The sequence below is a fragment of the Nomascus leucogenys genome, chromosome 5 (assembly GCF_006542625.1).
Source record: "Nomascus leucogenys isolate Asia chromosome 5, Asia_NLE_v1, whole genome shotgun sequence".
NCBI lineage: Eukaryota > Metazoa > Chordata > Mammalia > Primates > Hylobatidae > Nomascus > Nomascus leucogenys.
In genome coordinates, this window is record NC_044385.1 from 23,244,543 (window position 1) to 23,268,295 (window position 23,753).

Below are 23,753 nucleotides of genomic sequence, written 5' to 3' on the forward strand. Positions count from 1 at the left end.
CGAGACTCCGTCTCAAAAAAAAAAAAAAAAATGGCATCTTTAGGTTGTTAGTTCTGTGTTTAAACCTCTCACTAAACCAGTACTGAGCCAGTACAGTACCTCACAGTAGATGCTCAGTAAATATGTGGCCTAGCACCCTGCTTTTCCTGGTCCCCTCTTCCCTAATGAGAATGAGTACAGTAAAGCATGTGGATCAGGCAAAAAGGTGAAATCCAATCAAGTGATACTTGGTTGAAAACTATGCTTTCTTTAGGCCACATTCTGATGACCATCATTTATTCTTTTTTTTACCCCCATTCAACTTTCCAGGTCACTGACAAGTACTGATGTGCTTGTTTTCTGATGCTTTTGGCCTCTGTAATTTTACTCCTTTGTAACTGGGTAATATATCTAGCAGTCATAGGTGTCTTGTGCAAACATTGTCATAAGGATGATTAGGGAAGAGAGCCAGCTAGCCATAGGCTAAATATCTTTCCCTTTAAGATGTGGTGGTTCCCATGGTTTTGAGATGCCTTAAGCGACACTGACAGCCTTACTTAGCATAATCACTGTCAGTCCTAACCATTGAGTAACTGATTGAGTAAAATGATTTAGATTGTAAATCTAGATAATTTTCTTCATTTTTTTTTCATTTTAACTGATCGTTACCTCTTTTTTGTGGTAAAATATATATAACAGAATTTACCATTTTAAACATTTTTTTAAGTTTTTTGTAAACTTTTTTATTTCTTCCATGATGATTTAGAGGGACTATCTTCAAACCAGTACAGATATTTCATAAATAATACCTGGCTGTTTTCTAACCAATTGAGTAATTTGTTGTACAATAAGGCACCTCACATCTTTCAGCAAGAAATACATTAAATTTGAATAGTAAAGACTTTACACAACGAATTAGGACAACAATTTAAATTTGCTTTAAATGTTTCTTTGGGGAAGAGGACACTACACTTCTACTCAATGAAGAGAAACATTTTTACAGTCCAGAGGTCTTTATTACCACCTATTATGCCATGAATTCACAGGGAAGAGGTTCCAGCAGCTCAGGCTCCTTCCTATTGGTTCTCAGAGTGCACTTCTCTGGGTGGAGCACACTGACGCTTTCTCTTTGGTTTCCTTTTTCTGATCATTTTCCTCCACTCGTTTCAGAAAGCTATCTCGGCTCTTAGAGTGCTTAATGTGCTCAGTATGCACATTGATTCTCGCACATTGATTCTCTTGGCGAGAATCTTGCCCTTAACTTGTTTCTTTACAACATTGCCAGCAGCATGCTGGATAACGTTATAGACTCTTCCAGTTTTGTGGTGGTAACACTTGTGGGACATTCCTTTTTGAACAGTACCCATTCCCTTGATGTCTACAGTATCACATTTCTTTTTCTCTTCTCTTCTCTTCTCTTGTCTTCTTTTCTTTTCTTTTCTTTTCTTATTTGAGACAGAGTCTCGTTCTGTTTCCCAGGCTGGAGTGCAGTAGGACAATCTCGGCTCACTGCAACCTCTGCCTCCCGGGTTCAAGCAGTTCTCTTGCCTCAACCTCCCAAATAGCTGGGATTACAGGCATGCACCACCCACCAGCTAATTTTTTTTTTTTTTTTGAGCTGGAGTCTCTCTCTGTTGTCCAGGCTGGAGTGTCTCAGCTCACTGCAACCTCTGCCTTCCAGGCTCAAATAATTCTCCCTCAGCCTCCCGCGTAGCTGGGATTACAGACATGCACCACCACACCCGGCTAGTTTTTGTATGTTTAGTAGAGATGGGGTTTCGCCATGTTGGCCAGGCTGGTCTTGAACTCCTGACCTCTGGTGATCTACCCGCCTTGGCCTCCCAAAGTGCTGGGATTATAGGCGTGAGCCATGGCACCCGGCCTACAATAAGACATTTCTAATAGATTTGCATATATATATAGCCAAAGGAACAGTTCCATGTTTTCTGAAAGGCCTAGAGAACATCTCTCAGGTGCCTCTCCTCTTTCTCTTTGTGTTCGTCATTTTGGTGAATTACTGGAAGTTGGCAGTTCCAACTGAAAAGGCCATTTTAAACATTTTTAAGTGTACAATTCTGTGGCATTAAGTACACTCATATTGTTGTGTAATCATTACCCCCATCCATTTCCAGAACGTCTTCCTGTTCCCAAACAGTAACTCCCCGTTCCTCTCTCCTACCAGTCCCTGGCCACCACCACCATTCTACTTTTTGTCTTAATGAATTTGACTACTCTCAGTAGCTGATCCTTACATCTTAACTTATTCTTTCTGAACCATATCTAGTTTATTTCTTAAAAACAAAAAACTGGAGGTGATCTTTACAATGATGTATTAGAACTTTACCATCCTTCCTTATTCAGTGTAGCCTTTAAAATAAGCTTCCGGTACTTTTAGTGTGGATGCTGGGAAAGTTCTGGAGATGGATAGTGGTGACGTTTACACAACAGTCTGAAAATATTTAGTGCCACTAAACTATATACCCAAAGTGGTTAGAATGATAAATTTTATGTATATTTTACCACAGATTTTTAAAAAAGCTTCTGGTGCTTCTCAAATTTCCTCTTATAGCAAATTATAGAGAAAGGCTTGGAGATTCTTATGTTGGTAGAAACCCTCATAACGTTTCTAGCAAGCTTGGGTTTGCTAATTTAAAGTTTATAAACTTGTTGTCTTAATTTTTTTTTCTGTGCATATGCTTATCCAAAATCGTTGTTTCTGTTTCATAGCATAGCAAATGTATCTAATTTACAAAAGAATTTCAGTAGATTTATCACAAAACATGCATTGATGAAGAGACTATAAATGTGTTACCCTATCTGCAGTCTCTTACTGTGTACTTTTAATCATTTTGGTTCTCTTAAGTCAGATAAAAATCAGAAGTAACACATGTGAACTGCCTTCTTTAGGGTTATTCTTTTGGCAAATGATCCTTGACCTTTAAGATTTTTTTAAAAATGTATATGCTTAACTGTGCTTCAGTGTAAGGGATGCATTTATGATTGTCTTTTTGTGATATTTTTATTTCTAGTCAAATGCACCATGTATCATTTTCATTGATGAAATTGATGCCATTACCCCCAAAAGAGAAGTGGCTTCAAAAGATATGGAACGAAGAATTGTAGCCCAACTCCTAACCTGCATGGATGGTTAGTTGAAAATAATAAATTCATTTTAAGAGAATAAATTTTTTAAAATAGTGTAATTAATACATGAAGACATAAAATAATATTCATATAGTAAATATCAAATAGTGTAAAAAAAAAAGTCATACTGGGCACAGTGGCTCATGCCTGTAATCCTAACACTTTGGGAGGCTAAGGTAGGAGGATTGCTTGAGCCTAGTAGTTTGAGGCCAGCCTGGGCAACATAACGAGATGCTACCTCTAAAAATGAATAAAAAGAAATAGCACTTGTTTTGTGTACACAAGAAAATTTGAAGTATATATTTTATGTTCCTTGCATTACCAGGTTGTAGGTTGCTTCTTCTTCTGATTGATGGACTAATTGATTGATTGATGAGATAGAGTGTTGCTCTGTCACCCAGGCTGGAATGCAGTGGCACAATCACAGCTCACTGCAGCCTTGACCTCCTGGGCTCAAGTGATCCTCCCATTTAAGCCTCCCAAGTAGCTGGGACCACAGGTGTGCACCACCATGCCTGGCTTTTTTTTTTTTTTTGAGACAGAGTCTCTCTCTGTTGCCCAGGCTTGAGTGCAGTGGCATGATCTCAACTCGCTGCAACCTGGGCCTCCTGGGTTCAACCTATTCACCTGCCTCAGCCTCCTGAGTAGCTGGGATTACAGGTGCGTGCCACCACACCTGGCTGATTTTTGAGACAGGGTGTTGCCATGTTGGCCAGGCTGGTCTAGAACTCCTGACCTCAGGTGATCTGCTGGCCTCAGCCTCCTGAAGTGCTGGGATTACAGGTGTGAGCCCCTGTGGCTGGGTGTTTTTTTTAAAAGACGGTCTCACTATGTTGCCCAGGCTGATCTCGAACTCCTGGGCTCAGTCTGTCTGTTTCAGCCTCCCGAAGTGCTGGGATTCTGTTTTATTTTTATCTAAAATTTTCTTGCCATGTCTTTGAGGCCTGTATTCTGAGAAAATGCTTTCATGGCTTCCTGCTAGCTAAAGAACACACTGTGGCTGGGCGCGGTGGCTCACGCCTGTAATCTTAGCACTTTGGGAGGCCAAGGTGGGCGGATCATGAGGTCAGGAGATCGAGACCATCCTGGTTAACACGGTGAAACCCTGTCTCTACTAAAAAATAAAAAAATTAGCCGGGCGTGGTGGCGGGCGCCTGTAGTCCCAGCTACTCGGGAAGCTCAGGCGGGAGAATGGCGTGAACCCGGGAGGCAGAGCTTGCAGTGAGCCGAGATGGCACCACTGCACTTCAGCCTGGGCGACAGAGTGAGACTCTGTCTCAAAAAAAAAAAAAAAAAAAGAACACACTGTATAAACTCCTCATGATTCAATTAGCATCTTACTACCTTCTTGTTACCTGTGAGGGAAAATAACCTCAGACTCCCTGCTGTTCAATCCTGGTTCAGCTGAGAGAAATAATACTTAGGAAAGATAAGATTTAAGCCCTCAGTTTTGTCCATTCCTGGAAATACATTCCTAGATTAAGCCAGAACAGCTGAAGACTATTTTGTATTCCCCTGCTCGAATTAATTTTATCAGTCTATTCTGAGACACAGACTTCGGCATCCTCTCCAGCCTCCCTGTTGTCCTGTTCACCTGGCCTGGATGTGCCATGCATGCTTGACCCTCTGTGCTTTCACTAATACTCTTTCTTCTACACAGAATTCCATTAGCCTATATATCTGCTTGTTAAAATTGTATTTACCCTTCAAGACTTTTCTGAAATATTACCACCTCCATGAACCCTCCCTTATTCCTCAGTTGGAATTCATGATGTCTTTTCTCATATTACCATGGTGCTTTGTTTATATCTGTTATTATATTTCACAAAATTGGTCTGATGCCATTTTTTTATTTACACACTCAGTGTTTCTCAATATATTGTGAACTGCTGAGGACAGAGTGTGTATTTTATTTATCCTCCTCACACCTTTTACATATTTGACATTTAATAAATGTTGGTTTTATATGTAGGTTGCTGTCAAAATCTGTAATACTTTAACCATGAAATGATTCTGTAACCATTATTGCCCTCAATGTCAAGTGTTTTGTTCACTACTCTTTCTCTGTCTCTTACTAGATCTGAATAATGTGGCTGCTACAGCCCGGGTCCTAGTTATTGGAGCTACTAATCGACCAGACTCGTTAGACCCTGCTTTGAGACGTGCAGGAAGGTTCGACCGAGAAATATGCCTAGGTATCCCAGATGAAGCATCCAGGGAAAGGTATATTTTTATAGAATGAAGTTTGTATGCCACTAAGTCATCTTAACTGAATGGTTTGAAAGTAAGAGGTGAGAAATACCATGTAGCCTTTTCTTTCTCTCTCACTTTCTTTTTGTACCAATTAAATTGATTTGGAAAGGAGAAGCCCACATTAAGAAAATCATTTATGCTTGGGTGCAGTGGCTTATGCGGTAATCTCAACACTTTGGGAGGCCGAGGCAGGAGGATCACTTGAGACCAGGAGTTTGAGCCTGGGCAACATAGTGTGACCCTGTCTCTACAAAAAATAAAATCAGCTGTGCACACACCTGTAGTCCTAGCTACTCAGGAGGCTGAAGCACAGGAGGATTGCTTGAGCCCAGGAGTTCAAGGCTGCAGTAAGTTATGATTGTGCCACTGCACTCCAACCTGGGTGACAGAGGGAGGCCCCTCTGTAAAAAAAAGAGGAAGAAAACAATTTACTCATCAGTAGGATAATTGTTTCAGGTTGTTTTTTCAGAAGTAGTAATGGACTTATGTATCCATACTCATTTGTCTGGTCTTATTAACAATGGCTTGCATTCTTTAGTTGGCTGACCAGGTTAGTGGCAATGTCTGGAGCTATGGTATACAGCAGCCATCTGGTCCACTTATAGGTTAAATCTGAGTACCATACTTTAACCTATTGCACTAACCTGTCTGAGACCACAGGTCCTGTTACCGGTAATGAAATGTCAGCCAGACAGTTGAAAGCTGTTTGCTGCAGTACCAGCCTTTCCTAGTAATTGAGCAAATGAGTAATGTCCATAGAGCAAATAAACATCCACCAATAACCAGAAATATAACTTCATAAGCGAGACTATCTCAGGAAGCACTGTTGAAGTGGTAGAGTGGATATCTAGTTAAGAAATGTTCTAGGCCGGGCGCGGTGGCTCACGCCTGTAATCCCAGCACTTTGGGAGGCTGAGGCGGGCGGATCATGAGGTCAGGAGATCGAGACCATCTTGGCTAACATGGTGAAACCCCGTTTCTACTAAAAATACAAAAAAATAGCCAGGTGTGGTGGCGGGCTCCTGTAGTCCCAGCTACTCGGGAGGCTGAGGCAGGAGAATGGCGTGAACCTGGGAGGCAGAGCTTGCAGTGAGCCGAGATGGCGCCACTGCACTCCAGCCTGGGCAACAGTCTTGGAGTCTCAAAAAAAAAAAAAGAAATGTTCTGAAATATTAGGTTGGGTGTGGTGGCTCACACCTGTAATCCTAGCACTTTGGGAGGCCGAGGCGGGTGGATCACTTGAGGTCAGGAGTTCAAGACCAGCCTAGCCAACATGGTGAAACCCTATCTCTACTAAAAATACACAAAAAAATTAGCCAGGCGTGGTGGTGCATGCCTGTAATCCTAGCTACTTAGGAGACTGAGGCAGGGGAATCGCTTGAACCTGGGAGGTGGAGGTTGTAGTGAGCTGATGTCGTGCCACTGTACTCCATCCAGCCTGGGTGACACAGTGAAACCCTGTCTCAAAAAAAAAAAAAAAAAAGGTATTTAATGAGGAAGGGGTGCACTGAAGATCCTGGTGAGGTCCAGGAACAGTGTGGGAGTAATTGCACATATAAGCTCAGACATGTGAGACTGGGCAGAGTGCCGCATGTGAGACTGTGATCTCAGATAGGGGCTAGATCCAGGTGATGACAAGGTCCAGGGTGTGAGTAAGTGTAAGTAAGGAGGGGAAAGGCCAGACCTAGGCGGGACTGGGTTGCAGAGGCAGTGAATAGATGCCCAAACTTTGAGCCAGCGAAGGAAAATTATTCCACCTCTGCCTCCTGTTATCCTTGGTCCTTGTTCAATGTTTTTAACATTTCCAAGCTTTAGTTTATTACCTATAATGCAGTAATAATAATAACTTTATAAAGTGATCATAATACTATAAATTAAAGGCTTCCTGTGAGTATTAAATTAACATAACCTAGCACAATATCTGACATAGAGAATTTTTTTAATAAGATAGCTATTGATAGCTGTCTCTTTTATTATTACTATTTTTTATAAAGAGAAAAGGTCTCACTATGTTGCCCAGGCTCATCTTGAACTCCTGCCCTCAAATGATCCTCCGGATATCATCCTGTACTTCAAAAGCATTAAATTATGGAAAAGTTTCAGCGTACATAAAAGGAGACCCATATAATTGTTCCAGTTTCTATTGGTGTAAAACAGACCACGCCAAAATTTAGTGTCTTACAGCAATACTCATTTTATTGTGTCTCAAAGTTTCTGTGGATCAAGAATTTAGAAAGGCCTCAGCTAGATGGTTCTGCCTCACGGTCTCACGTGGCTGCAGTAGCTGGAGCTAGAAACAGTGGTAGCTTTCTCTTCTTTTGGAGTTTCTACAGTATGATGACCAAAAATACCCACATTTTTTTATGGATAGAGTACAACTATGAAAAGGACGACATTATTTTCTGTTAGCCATTTTCATAACATCCAAAAGGTTCTTAGTACAGATAGTCCCCAACTGACAATGGTTTGGCTTATAGTTTTTCAGCTTTACAAAGGGTTTATCATGATATTTTTGACTTAAGATGGGTTTATCAGGACGTAAACTCATGGTAAGTCGAAGAGTGTTTTGTATTCTTGTGCATAGTAGCAGATTGGATCTGTGTCTTTTGAAAATAGTTCTTTAGTGGAAAGTTTTCTTGATTCCCATTATTCAGAGTATCCAAGTGAAATTTTTAAAAATTTGTCAGTAATGGTTATCTGCTTGTATTCTGCTCACTGATATGATCCCAAATGATTTTTCTTTTTCTTTTTCTCTTTTTTTTTTTTTTTTTGAGACGGAGTCTCGCTCTGTTGCCCAGGCTGGAGCGCAGTGGCGCAATCTCGGCTCATTGCAAGCTCCGCCTCCCGGGTTCACGCCATTCTCCAGCCTCAGCCTCCCGAGTAGCTGGGACTACAGGCGCCCACCACTACGCCCGGCTAATTTTTTTTATTTTTTAGTAGAGACGGGGTTTCACCGTGGTCTCGATCTCCTGACCTCGTGATCCGCCCACCTCGGCCTCCCAAAGTCCTGGGATTACAGGCGTGAGCCACCGCACCCGGCCCCAAATGATTTTTCTATAATTTATTCTTTATTAGCTTGACATTTGAAAATATTAGTCTTCTTTATAAATTTATTAATTTTAAAATATATTTGCTTGTCCAAGTTAGTTTATAGTATCAAAATATGTAAATAAGAATTAACATTCATTGGCGCATGCCTATAATCCCAGCTACTTGGGAGGCTGAGGCAGGAGAATGGCTTGAACCCGGGAGGCGGAGGTTGCGGTGAGCCGAGATCGAGATCGTGCCATGGCACTCCAGCCAGGGCAACAAGAGCAAAACTCCGTCTCAGAAAAAAAAGAATTAACATTCACTGGGCACTAACTGTGGATCAGCCATTATTTTATGTGCTTTGCATGTATTCATTTGTAGCAACAGCCCTCTGAATAAGTACTACTATAATATAGATTGAATAAATGAAGAAACTGAAGCACAAAGATTAAGTAACTGGCCCAGATTACAAAGGGTAACAGCTGGGATTCAGACTCTTGCAGTTTGGCTTCAGACCCTTCATCCTGAATATCTTTTTTTTTTTTCTTGGAGACGGCGTCTTGCTCTGTCGTCCAGGCTGGAGTGCAGTGACACAATCTTGGCTCACTGCAACCTCTGCCTCCCGGTTCAAGCAATTCTTCTGCCTCAGGCTCCCGTGTAGTTAGGATTACAGGTACCCGCCCCCACGCCCAGCTAATTTTTTTTTTTTTTTGAGACAGAGTCTCGTTCTGTTGCCCAGGCTGGAGTGCAATGGCGTGATCTCAGCTCACTGCAAGCTCCGCCTCCCAGGTTCACGCCATTCTCCTGCCTCAGCCTCCCGAGTAGCTAGGACTACAGGCGCCCGCCACTACGCCCGGCTAATTTTTTGTATTTTTAGTAGAGACGGGGTTTCACCGTGTTAGCCAGGATGGTCTTGATCTCCTGACCTCGTGATCCGCCCGCCTCGGCCTCCCAAAGTGCTGGGAGCCACTGCGCCTGGCCACGCCCAGCTAATTTTTGTATGTTTAGTAGAGATGGGATTTTGCCATGTTGGCCAGGCTAATCTCAAACTCTTGACCTCAGGTGATCTGCCTGCCTCAGCCTCCCAGAGTGCTGGGATTGCAGGCATGAGCCACTGCACCTGGCTTCATCTTGAATATCTTTACTGCTTTTAAGTTTTTATTCAGTAGGTCTTATCAGAAATTGTTCAAGATATTCCTTAATAACAATTATCTAGAAGTCCAGATGTTTATAGATACCATGTTGCCAGTTAGGTTGAACAAAATTTTTCACACGTGTAGTATAGGGGATGAACAATAGGTAAAGATAAAGTTGGAGATTTAACTGTCCTAATATGAAATGGGAAGTATATGGCAAGATAATTTTCAATGATGAAGATAATTAATGATTTGTGTGAATGTGGGCTCTTTTATTTCTGGTAGATATCCATTTAATCTACTCTAAAAGTACCCCCATAAGTTATTTATCTTATTTCCCCTGTAATGTTATAAATTCTTAAAGGCAAAATATTTTTTAAAAATTCTATGTATTCGTCACAGCACTTAGCATGGTTCCTAACAAAGCAGATATTTACCATAATTCTTTCTGGAATAAGATGGAACAAGTAATAATGACAGCGTTTATTGAGTGAATGAACTATTTGATCTTATATAGTATCCATTTTGATACCTTTGGCAGACGTGAAGGACTTCAAATAAATATAGTTGGTGACTTGTTTTTACTATTAGATCAGGAATCAGAAATTTTTTCCCCTGTCTTTTCTACAGAATACTTCAAACATTGTGCAGAAAACTGAGGCTTCCTCAAGCTTTTGATTTCTGTCACTTAGCACACCTAACTCCAGGCTTTGTTGGTGCTGATCTCATGGCACTGTGCCGAGAGGCAGCAATGTGTGCAGTCAACAGAGTCTTAATGAAGCTACAGGAACAGCAGAAGAAAGATCCTGAAATGGAAGATTTGCCATCTAAAGAAGTCCAGGAGGAAAGGCTGGGAACTGAGCCCACTTCTGAAACACAGGTGCTTTCTCTAAATGCACCTTAAATTGTCCTTTTAATGTTCTTTGTGTTGTCTTACATTGAAGCAAGGGTCAATATAGTTGAGGTTTATTACTTTCTGTTTTATTGGCATTTAATCTATAGGATAATTATCATTTATACCCACAATGTGTATCATTTCAAAAATATGAGTTGTTTTATGTTTAGTTTATTCTGAATAAATTCATTTTACAATAATGATTATGAAATTCTGGAATGGGGTTGGCAGACTGTGGCCTACCCACCACGTGTTTTTGTAAATTAAAGTTATATTGGAACACAGCCATGTTCATTTGTATACATGTTGTCTGTTTCTGCTTTCGTTCTTCACGGCAGAATTCACACAGGAGTCTGCAGCAGAGACCGTGGCCCACAAAGCCTACAGTGTCTGCAGTCTAGTCCTTTACAGAAAAAGGTTGTCAACCCCTATTTCAGCATTGGCCTTTAATTTATCTCCTGGTTAACTTTTGGTTAGGTAGATTACAGTGGTCTGTTGACACAACTATATCCACGTCGGTAGCTGCAAACAGCTCTGGAGGACAATCATGTGAATAATAGGGGACAGTTATCAGTCTAAGATCAGTATTAAATTTTTTAGTTTTATGAGTCATGAAAATTCAATATATATAGCATTTTATATAGCATTTTATAGCTTGCACAGATGGCTTCTCTATGTTATATAATTTGATCCCTGTAACCTTATATAAATATCATTTTCCCCATTTTATAATCAAACGCACTAAGCTTAAGAGGTTGTGATTTGCCCAAGCCCATACAGCCTGTACTTTATAGAGCAGGGGCTTCAATCCAGATTTTTTGTTCTCAGATAATTTGTTTTTTTCTTAGACATTTGAAACTGCAATTACTTCTGTAAAAAATAACAAACTCATTCCTTTTATAATATTGCATATAAGTTAATATTTTGTAAATTGAATTAATTGGTTACCTATTTTTTAGACTTATCCTTTCATCTTCTCTACAAAGCAAGAAATCTGCCTTTTAAGTTTAAGATTTGATGGTAATAGGAAAATTGCCTTCCCTCTACTTAGTTGATAAACCATCAAGGAACCATATTAATGAATTATACTACCTCCAGCGTAACTTTGTTTTAATTTCATCAGGATTCAGCTGTTTCTTGAATATTTATAAATGAAACCTGGGAAATATCATGGTTGCTGAAATGAATATTTGCCAACTGCTTATATTTGCTATACCTAGCCCTAGTATATAGAAATCATTCTTGTATGTTTAATTATAATTGGTATATCTTTACTTGACCAGAGCATATGATCCTTTAGAATAAAATGAACTTGTCTCGTGTCAGAGAGAAAATTATTAAAATACATAGAATTTCAGGATAGCTTACAGAAATATTACAGCAATAATTTTTACAAGTAGAAAATGTAACTTTTCAATAGCTGTTGTGGTGTTTTTTTATTTTTTTCCCCTCAATTGTTCCCTTCAAGGATGAATTACAAAGGCTGCTGGGGTTGCTAAGAGACCAAGATCCCCTCTCAGAGGAGCAGATGCAAGGACTGTGCATTGAACTGAATGATTTCATTGTTGCTCTATCCTCAGTCCAACCCTCTGCCAAAAGGGAAGGCTTTGTCACTGTCCCTAATGTGACATGGGCAGATATTGGTGCCCTGGAAGACATTAGAGAGGAGCTCACCATGGCAATATTGGTAGGTATATCAGCTGCCAAATATTATTGGCATGTCATGGATTAAAGACCAGAGATAAAGCTCCATGCACGTGTACTAGGTTCTGTGGCTAAACTGACTTGACTATAATCACTGTGTCTAACTTGACTTGAATAGAGCACTTTTTTCAAGTGCTAAGCCCCCAACAATGGTTTTTCTTTTGTTTGAGATCTGATTTATTTGTTTATTTTTTTAATTGATGTATCGTGGTTGTAAATATTTTTGGGGTACATGTGATATTTTGATACATGTATTAAATGTGTAATGATGAAGTCAGGGTAATTGGGATATTCATCACCTCTAATGTTTATGTTTTCTTTGTGTTGGGAACATTATACTTTTTTCTTCTAGCTGTTTTGAAATATACTTTTTTCTTCTAGCTATTTTGAAATATAATTTCCCTACCGTGCTATCAAATACCAGAACTTATTACTCCTATCTATTATTTTACCCATTAACCAACTTCTCTTCATCATACTCCTCTCCACCTTCCCTTCCCAGCCTCTGGTAACCATCAATTTGCTCTCTGTCTCCATGAGATGCACTTTATTAGCTCCCACTATGAGTGAGAATGTGCAATATTTGCCTTTCTGTGCCTGGTTTATTTCACTAACATAATGACCTCTAGTTCCATCCATGTTGCTGCAAATAACAGGATTTCATTCATTTTTGTGGCTGAATAATATTCCATTGAGACCTATTTTATGCTGATCCTTTTGGTTGTGCTTCATTTCTATAGCAGTGGGTTTAAACAACCACGAAAAACTATAGGTTTCAGTCAAGACCAAATTGTTTGACAAAGACTTTCTGAACTTGATCTTATGGGTCAAGGCAATTTTAATGCACATAAAACTTTGGATTAATTTTTATTTACTTTACTTTTCTTTTTTTTTTTTTTTTTTTTTTGAGACGGAGTCTCGCTCTGTCGCCCAGGCTGGAGTGCAGTGGCACAGTCTCGGCTCACTGCAAGCTCCACCTCCCAGGTTCACGCCATTCTCCTGCCTCAGCCTCTCCGAGTAGCTGGGACTACAGGTGCCTGCCACCACGCCCGGCTAATTTTTTGTATTTTTAGTAGAGACGGGGTTTCACTGTGGTCTCGATCTCCTGACCTCGTGATCCGCCCGCCTTGGCCTCCCAAAGTGCTGGGATTACAAGCGTGAGCCACCGTGCCCAGCCTTTACTTTACTTTTCTACTCATCATTCCGTGGTTCATTGAAATATGATCAATTTAGAGGTATGTACTACTGAAAGAGAAAATACACTGGGATTATAGTCAACAGGTACCTCTGTTTTTTAACTATGCAAAAGTTACTGCTGCGTCTGATTTCTTAGAGGAGACCATTGTCTAAACATTTTATAACCTAGAAATTTAAATGGTTTTCTAAAAAGTATCTGTTGAAATATTATATCATTATGTCTAAAATGTTCTTAGACATTACGTTCAAGTATAAATTCCTCAAGTGCAGGGACTTTTCTCTTTATCACCACAGAGCATGAACAGGTAAACCAGGTACTGTTCATATCTTCAGGCCTCACAGTCATGTTGAAAATAAGCCTGAGAGGCTGGGCGCAGTGGCTCATGCCTGTAATCCCAGCACTTTGGGAGGCTGAGGCAGGTGGATCACCTGAGGTCAGGAGTTCAAGACCAGCCTGGCCAACATGGTGAAACCCCGACTCTACTAAAAATACAAAAATTAGCCAGGCGTGGTGGCATGTGCCTGTAGTCCCAGCTACTCACATGGCTAAGGTGGGAGAATCACTTGAACCCAGGAGGCAGAAGTTGCAGTGAGCCAAGATAGCGCCACTGCACTTCAGCTGGGTGACAGAGGGAGACTCAAAAAAAAAAAAAAAAAAAAAACATAAAATATGTATCTGGAAATAATTTGAACCTGCAGTATAAAATGGACATGTAATGGATCGCCGTTGGTATCGTTCTTTCCAGGCACCAGTACGCAACCCAGACCAGTTCAAAGCTCTTGGATTGGTGACTCCGGCTGGGGTCCTCCTTGCTGGTCCTCCTGGCTGTGGGAAGACTCTGCTGGCGAAGGTATCATATAAGTTCAATTGCATGTAATTTATTTCTTACTATCAGATAGCATAATATGAATTTAACTTTAAATATTACAGTGAGGTAAGTCTTATGCATAATTTTTATTAGAAGTTTATTTTAGCAAAACTGACAACTTTCTTCATGAAAGTTTCCTACTTTTTTAAATTACAAAGGCACATGATTGAAAAATGTTTATATCAACCATAATCCTATCAATTTTAACATGTAATTATTATATTTTCTATGTATTGTATTTTTGCTTTTTAGTGAGTATTATTCCATAGTTTTAGTTTTTACTTGACTTGGTTTCCTGCTTTGGTATTTTTATTGTTTATAACTTATTTTCCTCTATATTTCTTGTAATTATTTTCTAAAATTCTTTTTCATAATAGAAAATAAAAATAAGCAAAAAGGAAAAGCATTGTGTGTAATTCTCTCACTTCCACCTACTACTATTATTTCATTTCATTGTCAATCCTTCAGATATTTTTCTATGCATACATATCAAAGTAATATCTAACTTTTATATTTTTACGTGCATTTTTACAAATATAAGCTTTTTTTTTTTTTTTTTTTTTTTTTTTAGATGGAGTCTCATTCTGTCGCCCAGGCTGGAGTACAGTGGCATGATCTTGGCTCACTGCAACCTCTGCCTCCTGGGTTCAATCAATTCTCTTGCCTCAGCCTCCCGAGTAGCTGGGGTTACAGGCACACGCCACCACGCCCGGCTAATTTTTGTATTTTTAGTAGAGATGGGGGTTCACCATCTTGGTTAGGCTGGTCTCGAACTCCTGACCTCGTGATTGCCCGCCTCGGCCTCCCAAAGTGCTGGGATTACAGGCGTGAGCCACCACGCCCAGCCGCAAATATAAGCTTTTTTAAACATGTTTTTCTCACTTAGCTATATTTCCTGAACATCTTCACATGTCAGTATATATTGATACACATCAGTATTTTTAATGCCTGCATAATATTCTACCATAAAGATAGATGTTATATAATTTATGGAAATGATCCCATATTGAAACAACACTACTTTAAATGGTCTTGCACTTATATTTTTGTACCTTGACTAATAATTATATTAGAATGCATTTCCAAATAATTTTCCAGTCAAAGGAATGTATGTTTTTAAGGCTTTTGAGCCATATTATTAAAGTGCCTTCCTAAAGGTTTTCACCAGTTTTTACCTTTGTATCAATAGGGTATGAGAATCAATTTTCCCGCACCTTAAACTAGTGATGGCCATGAACGTTGCTCTTAATAGTGGACAATTTAATAGGTAAAAATGCTATCTTATGGTTTAAGTCGCATTTTAAAAATTACTAGTGTTTTTTTGGCCAGGCGTGATAGCTCATGCCTGTAACCCCAGCACTTTGGGAGGCCGAGGCAGGTGGATCACTTGAGGCCAGGATTTCAAGACCAGCCTGGGCAACATGGTAAAACCCTGTCACTACTAAAGTAAATTACAAAAATTAGCCAGGTGCAGTGGTGCATGCCTGTAATCCCAGCTACTCGGGAGGCTGAGGCACAAGAATCACATGACCCAAAGAGGCAGAGGCTGCAGTGAGCCAAGATCACGCCACTGCATGCTAGCTTAGGCAACAGAGTAAGACTCTGTCTCAAAAAAAAACAAAAAACTAGTTTTTTTAAATTTAAATATGTTTATTGGCTATATTTCTTTGTGAATTGTCTATTCATATCCTTTCCTATTTTTCTAATGGCATGCATGTGATTTTCTTTCTTATTTATATCACTTCATATATTAAGATTTGTTATTTATAAATGTTGATTAGTTTATCTTGACTGTAACCATGTTTGACACCTTGAGCTTTTTTGGTTTTATTTTTATGTGGGCAAACTTCTGTCTTTTTGTGCTTTTCTTTCCCATTGGAATTATGCTTATTAGAACTGTCTTCCCTATGTGTAAAGTATGTTATCCATCATTTTTAGTGTCTGTATAATATTACATCCATAACGAACCCTTATCAACTTTTAAAAATATTTTGAATTGTAAGAAATTGAAATAATAACATTTTTAATAAGTACCACAGCAACCAAATTATAGCTCCTCAGTAAATATCAAATATCCATAGTGCTGCGTGTAAAACTTACTTTTATTTATACTACTAATTTTCATTGCTTAATGCTTTCAGTACTCTTAAAAGGCATTGCTTTCAGAGAGCTGGGTATGGAGGTAGAAGAGAACAACACAGTCATTGATCTACATTTTTTTCAAAATAGTTTTGGAAAAATATAGCCAGAAAGAAGGTTCTGCATGCTGGTGTGTGAATTCTCCAGGTCAATGCAGTTCCCTTTCATGTGGGTCCTATAGTGTTTATTATTTAATTAGTTACATCTGCCTTTGAGTAGTCCTGTTCACAGCAGAGAGGGGGTAGCTTGGATAACTTGAAAAGCATATATAGTACTAAAATATCATAGATCCACATTTCTCCTCTTCTTCTCCTCCCTACTGAACTGCCACCAATTGAGGACCACTCTGTTTAGTCAGATTTCTTTCTTTTTTTTTTTTTTTTTTTTTTTTTTTTTTTTTTTTTTTTGAGACGGAGTCTTGCTCTGTCGCCCAGGCTGGAGTGCAGTGGTACAACCTTGGCTCACCGCAGGCTCCGCCTCCTGGGTTCACGCCATTCTCCTGCCTCAGCCTCCTGAGTAGCTGGGACTACAGGTGCCTGCCACCGTGCCCGGCTAATTTCTTGTATTTTTAGTAGAGACGGGGTTTCACCGCATTAGCCAGGATGGTCTCCTGACCTCGTGATCCACCGGTATCGGCCTCCCAAAGTGCTGGGATTACAGGCATGAGCCACCGCGCCCAGCCTTAGTCAGATTTCTTATATCTGACCTTTGGGAGCAGGGACTCTTACCTAGGACTCCATGAATGGACTTCACAGCTTCACTGAATCTATGAGCCCAGGCAATGTATTGTGTATATGTATTGTTTCTGGGGAAGAGTGTTCACAACAACTTGCATCAGGTTCTCCAAGGGGTGCAAGACTACGTGCCCAAGAATCCAGAAATAGAAAATGTCCTTGAATGGCAGAGGCAAAGTGTGGCCTAGGATAAACTCATGGAACAAATTATAGGTCAGAACCTAGAAACCTAGAGATGCATATGAAATTAGGTATTTGGCTGATCTTGATTGTTTTGTTTACTCAGGATAACAAAATAATACAATTTTTCTTGGCACCTGCACATACTAAGTATGTAACTAGCATAAAGTCAGGGCATGCAGTTACTGGAGTTGGAGAGGTTTGGAAGAATAAGAATTGGGAGTCCAGTTTTGGAAGTGATAGATTTGAAATGCTTGTGCAATCCAAGTGGTGATGCTGAGGAATAAGTGGAACATAGATGGGGAGCTCAGATACCAGGTTCTAAGAATAGGAAAGAACTCTCTTCCATGATCATTTTGAAGTTCTGATTGATTTTATTCAGGTTTCACCTCTGCATTCAGATTGTAATTCTTAGACTCTTCTACACATACAACTATGAGTTTCTCAACACTGACTCTTGGTAAAGACTGATAACTGATGTTAAATTTTTGTTTGTAAATGAATGAATGCTTTCATCCCATGAGGTATTTCTTGAGTACAGAGACTAGCATTTCACTGGAATTCCAAACTAGGGCTATAAATGTATTTGTATTTACATAAGCATGTTTATGTAAACAAATGTTCACATAAATATTTTGTGTCATTTCCATTTGATTTATAGCCTTAGTAATTCTTAGAAAATCGTAGGTTTCAGGCTGGACAATGTGGCAAAACCCTGCCTCTACCAAAAAAATACAAAAATTAGCTGGGTGTGGTGGCATACTCCTGTAATCCCAGCTCCTGGGAAGGCTGAGGTGAGAGGATTGCCTGAACCTGGGAAGTCAAGACTGCAGTGAGCTGTGATCTCATCACTGCACTCCAGCCTGGGCGACCGTAAGATTCTGTCTCAAAAAAAAAAGTGAAATTAAAAAAAAAAGTTGTACGTTAACACGTTAATATTTATTTCCTTTGATTTTCCCTTTATCCATTCCCCTTTTCCCATTTGTCTTTTTCTCTTTTTTTATTTTTATTTTTTTTTTTGAGACAGAGTCTCGCTCTGTCGCCCAGGCTAGAGTGCTATGGTGCAATCTTGGCTCACTGCAACCTCTGCCTCCCGGGTACGAGCAATTCTCCTGTCTCAGCCTCTCGGGTAGCTGAGACGATAGGCACATGCCACCATGCCCGGCTAATTTTTGTATTTTTAGTAGAGGTGGGGTTTCACCATATTGGTCAGGCCAGTCTCAAACTCCTGACCTCAGGTGATCCACCCGCTTCGGCCTCCCAAAGTGCTAGGATTACAGGCGTGAGTCACTGCACCCAGCCCTTTTTTCCTTTTAATAAGAAAGAGGTAACTATTAATATAGAAAGGGAGACACAGACTTAAGACCACAAAAAGGGCTGGGCGCAGTAGCTCACGCCTGTAATCCTAGCACTTTGGCAGGCCGAGGCGGGCTGATCACGAGGTCAGGAAATTGAGACCATCCTGGCTAACACGGTGAAACCCCATCTCCACTAAAAATATAAAAAATTAGCTGGGCGTGGTGGCAGGCGCCTGTAGTCCCAGCTACTCAGGAGGCTGAGGCAGGAGAATGGTGTCAACCCGGGAGGCAGAGTTTGCAGTGAGCTGAGATCGCACCTCTGCACTTCATCCTGGGCAACAGAGTGAGACTCCATCTAAAAACACACACACAGACACACACACACACACAAAGTCCTTTCATTGTCACACATCATCATCATTATTGTTATTTTTACTGTGTATTGGTCTTATTTGTGTCTTTTTGTTTCCTCTTGCTAGGCTGTTGCAAATGAGTCCGGACTAAATTTTATATCTGTCAAGGGCCCCGAATTACTAAACATGGTAAGTTATTGAGCACAAACCGTTATTTTAGATTAGAAAAAGTAATGGTCATGCAAATTACGGGGTAAAATGTTCTCAGATCTTTCAGCAATTGTGGTATTTTGGTATTTAAAATCAGTGCTGTAGGAGTGAGGAGGCTGAGCTTTGCTTTGCTCTGCTAATTTGGGTGTATAAATGCTTTCTCAATTAAGTCTGTTAACCTCTGAGCCTGAATTTTCCCACAGCTAGAAGCAGTAGAGCAAAGATTTCAATCTGAGTTGTCTGACTCCTGATCTACTTTTTGTCCTGTTGTCATGTGGCTCAGATGAGTTCCGTATTAATAAATAAAAATACTTCTGGAGATAGAAGTCACTCAAGTGCTGTATCTTCCTTCTGCATTTAAGCAATTTATTATCTAAATTTAAGACACTTTGAATTTCTTATTTTTTTGTCCCTTTCTATGAAAAGTAAAAATGCCATTCTATGATATATTCCAACAAAGAAGAAATGAGGGTAACATTTGTTTTAAAAGGTTTTTAAAATTTATCTCTACCCCAATTTTTAAATCTTTCCTATTGTGTATTACTTTCTCCCTAAAATAAGGGAGTTATACTTAAGTATTTCCTATGGGCTTTTTACATACCTCTTAACTTTTCTTGTACTTCGTTTTGATTTTCCAACAGAGGTGGTATTAGATGTGAACCTTGAAGCAGAGGGCATTGGTGGGAACTGGGATTGGAAAAGAAGGTTATAGCCAGACATTGAAGGGCCTTTATACCAAGCTGAAGTTTGGATGTTGACTTCAGAATATCAGAGAGCTAATAGAGGCTTTAAAGCAAGAGTGTAACATATTTTTAAAGATTGTAATTAATAAAAATTTTATTATAAAATATTTCCACATATAAGGAATTCCAAAGAGTAGTATAATATACCCCTATGTATCTATCACCCAGCAAAAAAAAAAACAAAAAACGGCAGTACACTTAAAGCTTCTTGCAAACCCTCCCTCATGATGTTCCCTGTTCTCTTTCCCATGGAACTTACCACAAGGCTGAATTTGGTGCTTATTAGTTGCATGCACTTCTTTCTATATTTACTATGTATGTATCTATCCCTAAACAATATATAGTATTATTTTATATGTTTCAGAAGTATAAGGCCAGGCACAGTGGCCAACACCTGTAATCCCCAGCACTTTGGGAGGCTGAGGCAAGAGGATCACTTGAGGCCAGGCATTTAAGACAGACCAACATACCAAGACCCTGTCTCTACCAAAAAAATTTTTAATGTAATTTTTTTTAAGTATGAGGTTTATGAGATAATTGGAAATGTTAGTGCTTACTGAATATTTGATATTAAGGAAATATTAATTTTTAAGTGTGATAATGACATGTTAAAATCATATTTTAGAGATATTGAAATATTTATAAATAAAATAAGACATCTAGGATTTTCTTCAGTAAAACAAGGAAAGTGGCCAGGAGTATATAGATGAAGCAAGACTGGTCATTAATTGGGTTGATAATAATTGAAGGTCAGTGATGGGTACATTTGAAGTTTATAACTGTTATATCTCTTTAGTTATAAGTTTGGAACTCTCCTTATAAACTCTCCATGGTATAAAGCAAAACAAACAACCCCTTTAAATAGTGTGTATTATTTTGCAACTTGGTTTGGTTGAGTTTTTTGGTTTTTTTTTTGTTTTGTTTTTTGAGAGACAGGGTCTCTGGAAGCAGAGGTTTTGCTGTGTTGTCCAGGCTGGTCTCAAACTCCTGGCCTCAGGTGATCCTCCTATCTCAGCCTCCCGAAATGCTCAGATTACAGGCATGAGTGACTACACCTATTCTTGGTTGTTATTTTTGTTCAATATTTATTTATAATACTTATCTCTGTTGATGTATTTTTAGTTTATTAACTTTTTGTGTGGCATTTCATTGAATGAATATAACCATACTTTAAAAATCAGTTTTTTTCTGATGAATTTTTAGGTTGAATATTGTATATGTATATCTTTGCATATATTTGTGAGATTTTTTCCCCTTAGGGTATATACCCAGAAGGAGAATTGCTGAATCTTAGAGTATGTGCACTTTCAAAAATATTAGGTATTGGCTGGGCACAGTGGCTCACACCTGTAATCCCAGCACTTTGAGAGGTCAAGGCAGGAGGTTTGCTTGAGGCCAGTTTGAGACCAGCATGGGCAACATAGTGAGACCCTGTCTCTACAAAAAAAAACCCATAAAATTAGCCAGATGCACACCTGTAGTCCCATCTCCTTGGGAGGCTGAGGTGGGAGGATCGCTTGAGCCTGAGAGGTCAAGGCTACAGTGAACTATGATCGCGCCACTGCTCTCCAGCCTAGGCAACAGAGCAACATCCTGTCTCAAAAAAAAAAAAAAAAAAATTGGATATTGCTGACTATTTTTATAAAGTGATTGTATCAGACTGTCCCACATTCTCAACAGCAGTGTTGGTGTCTGATATTTTCATTTTTGCCAGTCTGGTGAATATGACATTTTGCCTCATTGTGGTCTGATTTGTTTTTTACGGGTGGGTGGGGGAAGAGGTCTATGGAAGAGTGCAGAATATCTCTGAAAGATGAGATGATCTGGGCTGGGTGCGGTGGCTCACGCCTATAATCCTTGCACTTTGGGAGGCCAAGGTGGGCGGATCACTTGAGGTCAGGAATTCAAGACCAGTGTGGCCAATGTGAAACCCCATTGTAAAAATACGAAAAAATTAGCCAGGCATGGTGGTGGGTGTCTGTAATCCCAGCTACTCAGGAAGCTGAGGCAGGAGAATTGTTTGAACTCAGGAGGTGGAGGTTACGGTGAGCAGAGATCACACCACTGCACTCCAGCCTGGGCGACAGAGTGAGACTCCGTCTCAAAAAAAAAAAAAAAAAAAATTAGATGATCTAATGAGGAAGATAGGCATCTTGGGATTGGATAATGAGTTCACTCTAGGACATTTTAGATTAAACAGCCATCTGGAGATGTCCAGCAGGCAGTAGGAAATGTGAATCTGAAGCTCTGAAGAGACTTGAAAGTCACTATCATCTAAGTGGTACCTAAAACCATGGGAATGGGTTCAGTCTGGTAGGACAAGTTTATTAAGTAAAAGAACAGTTACATTAAGGGCCTCTGACAGAACCCTGAAAGATTCGAACAATTAAGGGATAAAGAAGCAAGATCTGGTAAAGGAGACTGAAAGTGCTTGGTCATAAGATGGAGGACACCCCGGACCTTCTAAGCCTGAAAACCAAGGGAAGATGAGTTTTTCAACCTTGTCAGTGTGACCAAACAGTATAAAAGATATTGAGAGTGGGACTTGGGATTTGGTAATTAGAAGGTCATTGGTGGCTTTAGGGAAAATATGTTTAATAATGATGTTTGCAAAAGCCAGACTAAAATGGTTGAAAATTTGATGGCCAATAAAGATTTTGAGATAATAAATGTAGGATCTTTACTTGAAATGTTGCATGTTTCAAATAAAGGATAAGATGGGCTTTTCATTTATGTACTTACTTTTAATCACTGTTGCCTTGTTAAGATTAAATAGGTTTTAATATTTCCTTGTTGAAACTCTAGGTTTACCTTTCCCTAAATTAAATTTCCTTTTACCTGGCTACCTTGGTTTACCATTTCCAAAGTCACTTTGCCAACGGTATTGATTGTTGTATTCCTATCTGAAACTTTATGTCTCCCAGCCCCCTGATATGCCTTCTTTTACAACAGTACTGAATATTTTGCTTCAGCATTGCAAGTATAGTTTTTGCTGAATTAGATTTTCCAGGAAAGTCTACTATATTTGTACACTGTTTATTATATTTGCACACTGTGTGCTATATTTGTACACTGTGCAGGATGTTATGACAGAAAAATCTGAATAGGACTCCTGCTTTCCAAGGACTTTGTAATATAATATAGTGAGGGTAGAAGAGCTCAAATATTATAATAATGATAAAATCTGAATATCTGAATAGGACCCCTGCTTTCCAAGGGCTTTGTAATATAATATAGTGAAGGTAGAAGAGCTCAAATGTTATAATAATACAAAGTACTTTAAGAGCAAAGAAATACTTTGGGTTTGGTTTGGGTCAAATGATAGTAAAACAGTTTTATGTGTTGTAAAACTAGTTTTATGTGTCAAAGTCCAGAAAGTATCAGGATGAGGATGAGCCATATACAATTGCTGATATTTAACCATTTTGGACCTGTAATAGCCAACTGCATATAGTTCAACTTAATCAAATTAGCTATTATGGGAACAATGATTAATGAGGATCTTTTAGAATGCAAGAAGAAATGTTTGGAGGTAGGTTAGAAAGCAGTTCAAGTAAGGGAAGCAGAATGAGCAAAAGTTCAAAGAAAAGTACCAAAAGAATGTGAGGGAAAGAAAGTTCTAGTCAAATGAAAAAATAACACTTTAATCTCTGTCGTCTGTGGTGTATTCTTTGCCTTGATTATTTAGTATGGCCATATAGTCATTAAATAGCATAGGTGATATGAAATAGTTGGCACTGTAGGCCGGGGGCAGTGGCTCATGCCTGTAATCCCAGCATTTTGGGAGGCCGAGGCAGGTGGATCATTTGAGGTCAGGAGTTCGAGACCAGCCTGGCCAACATGGTGAAACCCCATCTCTACTAAAAATACAAAAATTAGCCAGGTGGTA

At 39.4% G+C, this 23,753-nt stretch overlaps 1 protein-coding gene and 1 pseudogene across 2 annotated transcripts in view; one reads left to right on the forward strand and one right to left on the reverse strand.

The window, feature by feature from the left end:
* Positions 1-23,753, forward strand: part of NVL (nuclear VCP like) — a 100,911-nt gene that overhangs the window by 27,614 nt on the left and 49,544 nt on the right. For both annotated transcript variants that reach the window (XM_003275069.2, XM_030812818.1), the window contains exons 11-16: positions 3,009-3,126; positions 5,202-5,346; positions 10,173-10,422; positions 11,906-12,124; positions 14,085-14,189; positions 19,038-19,100. In XM_003275069.2, coding sequence (XP_003275117.1) covers positions 3,009-3,126; positions 5,202-5,346; positions 10,173-10,422; positions 11,906-12,124; positions 14,085-14,189; positions 19,038-19,100 — 900 coding nt within the window. The remainder of the gene's footprint in view (positions 1-3,008; positions 3,127-5,201; positions 5,347-10,172; positions 10,423-11,905; positions 12,125-14,084; positions 14,190-19,037; positions 19,101-23,753) is intronic.
* Positions 1,007-2,138, reverse strand: LOC115835137 (annotated as a pseudogene).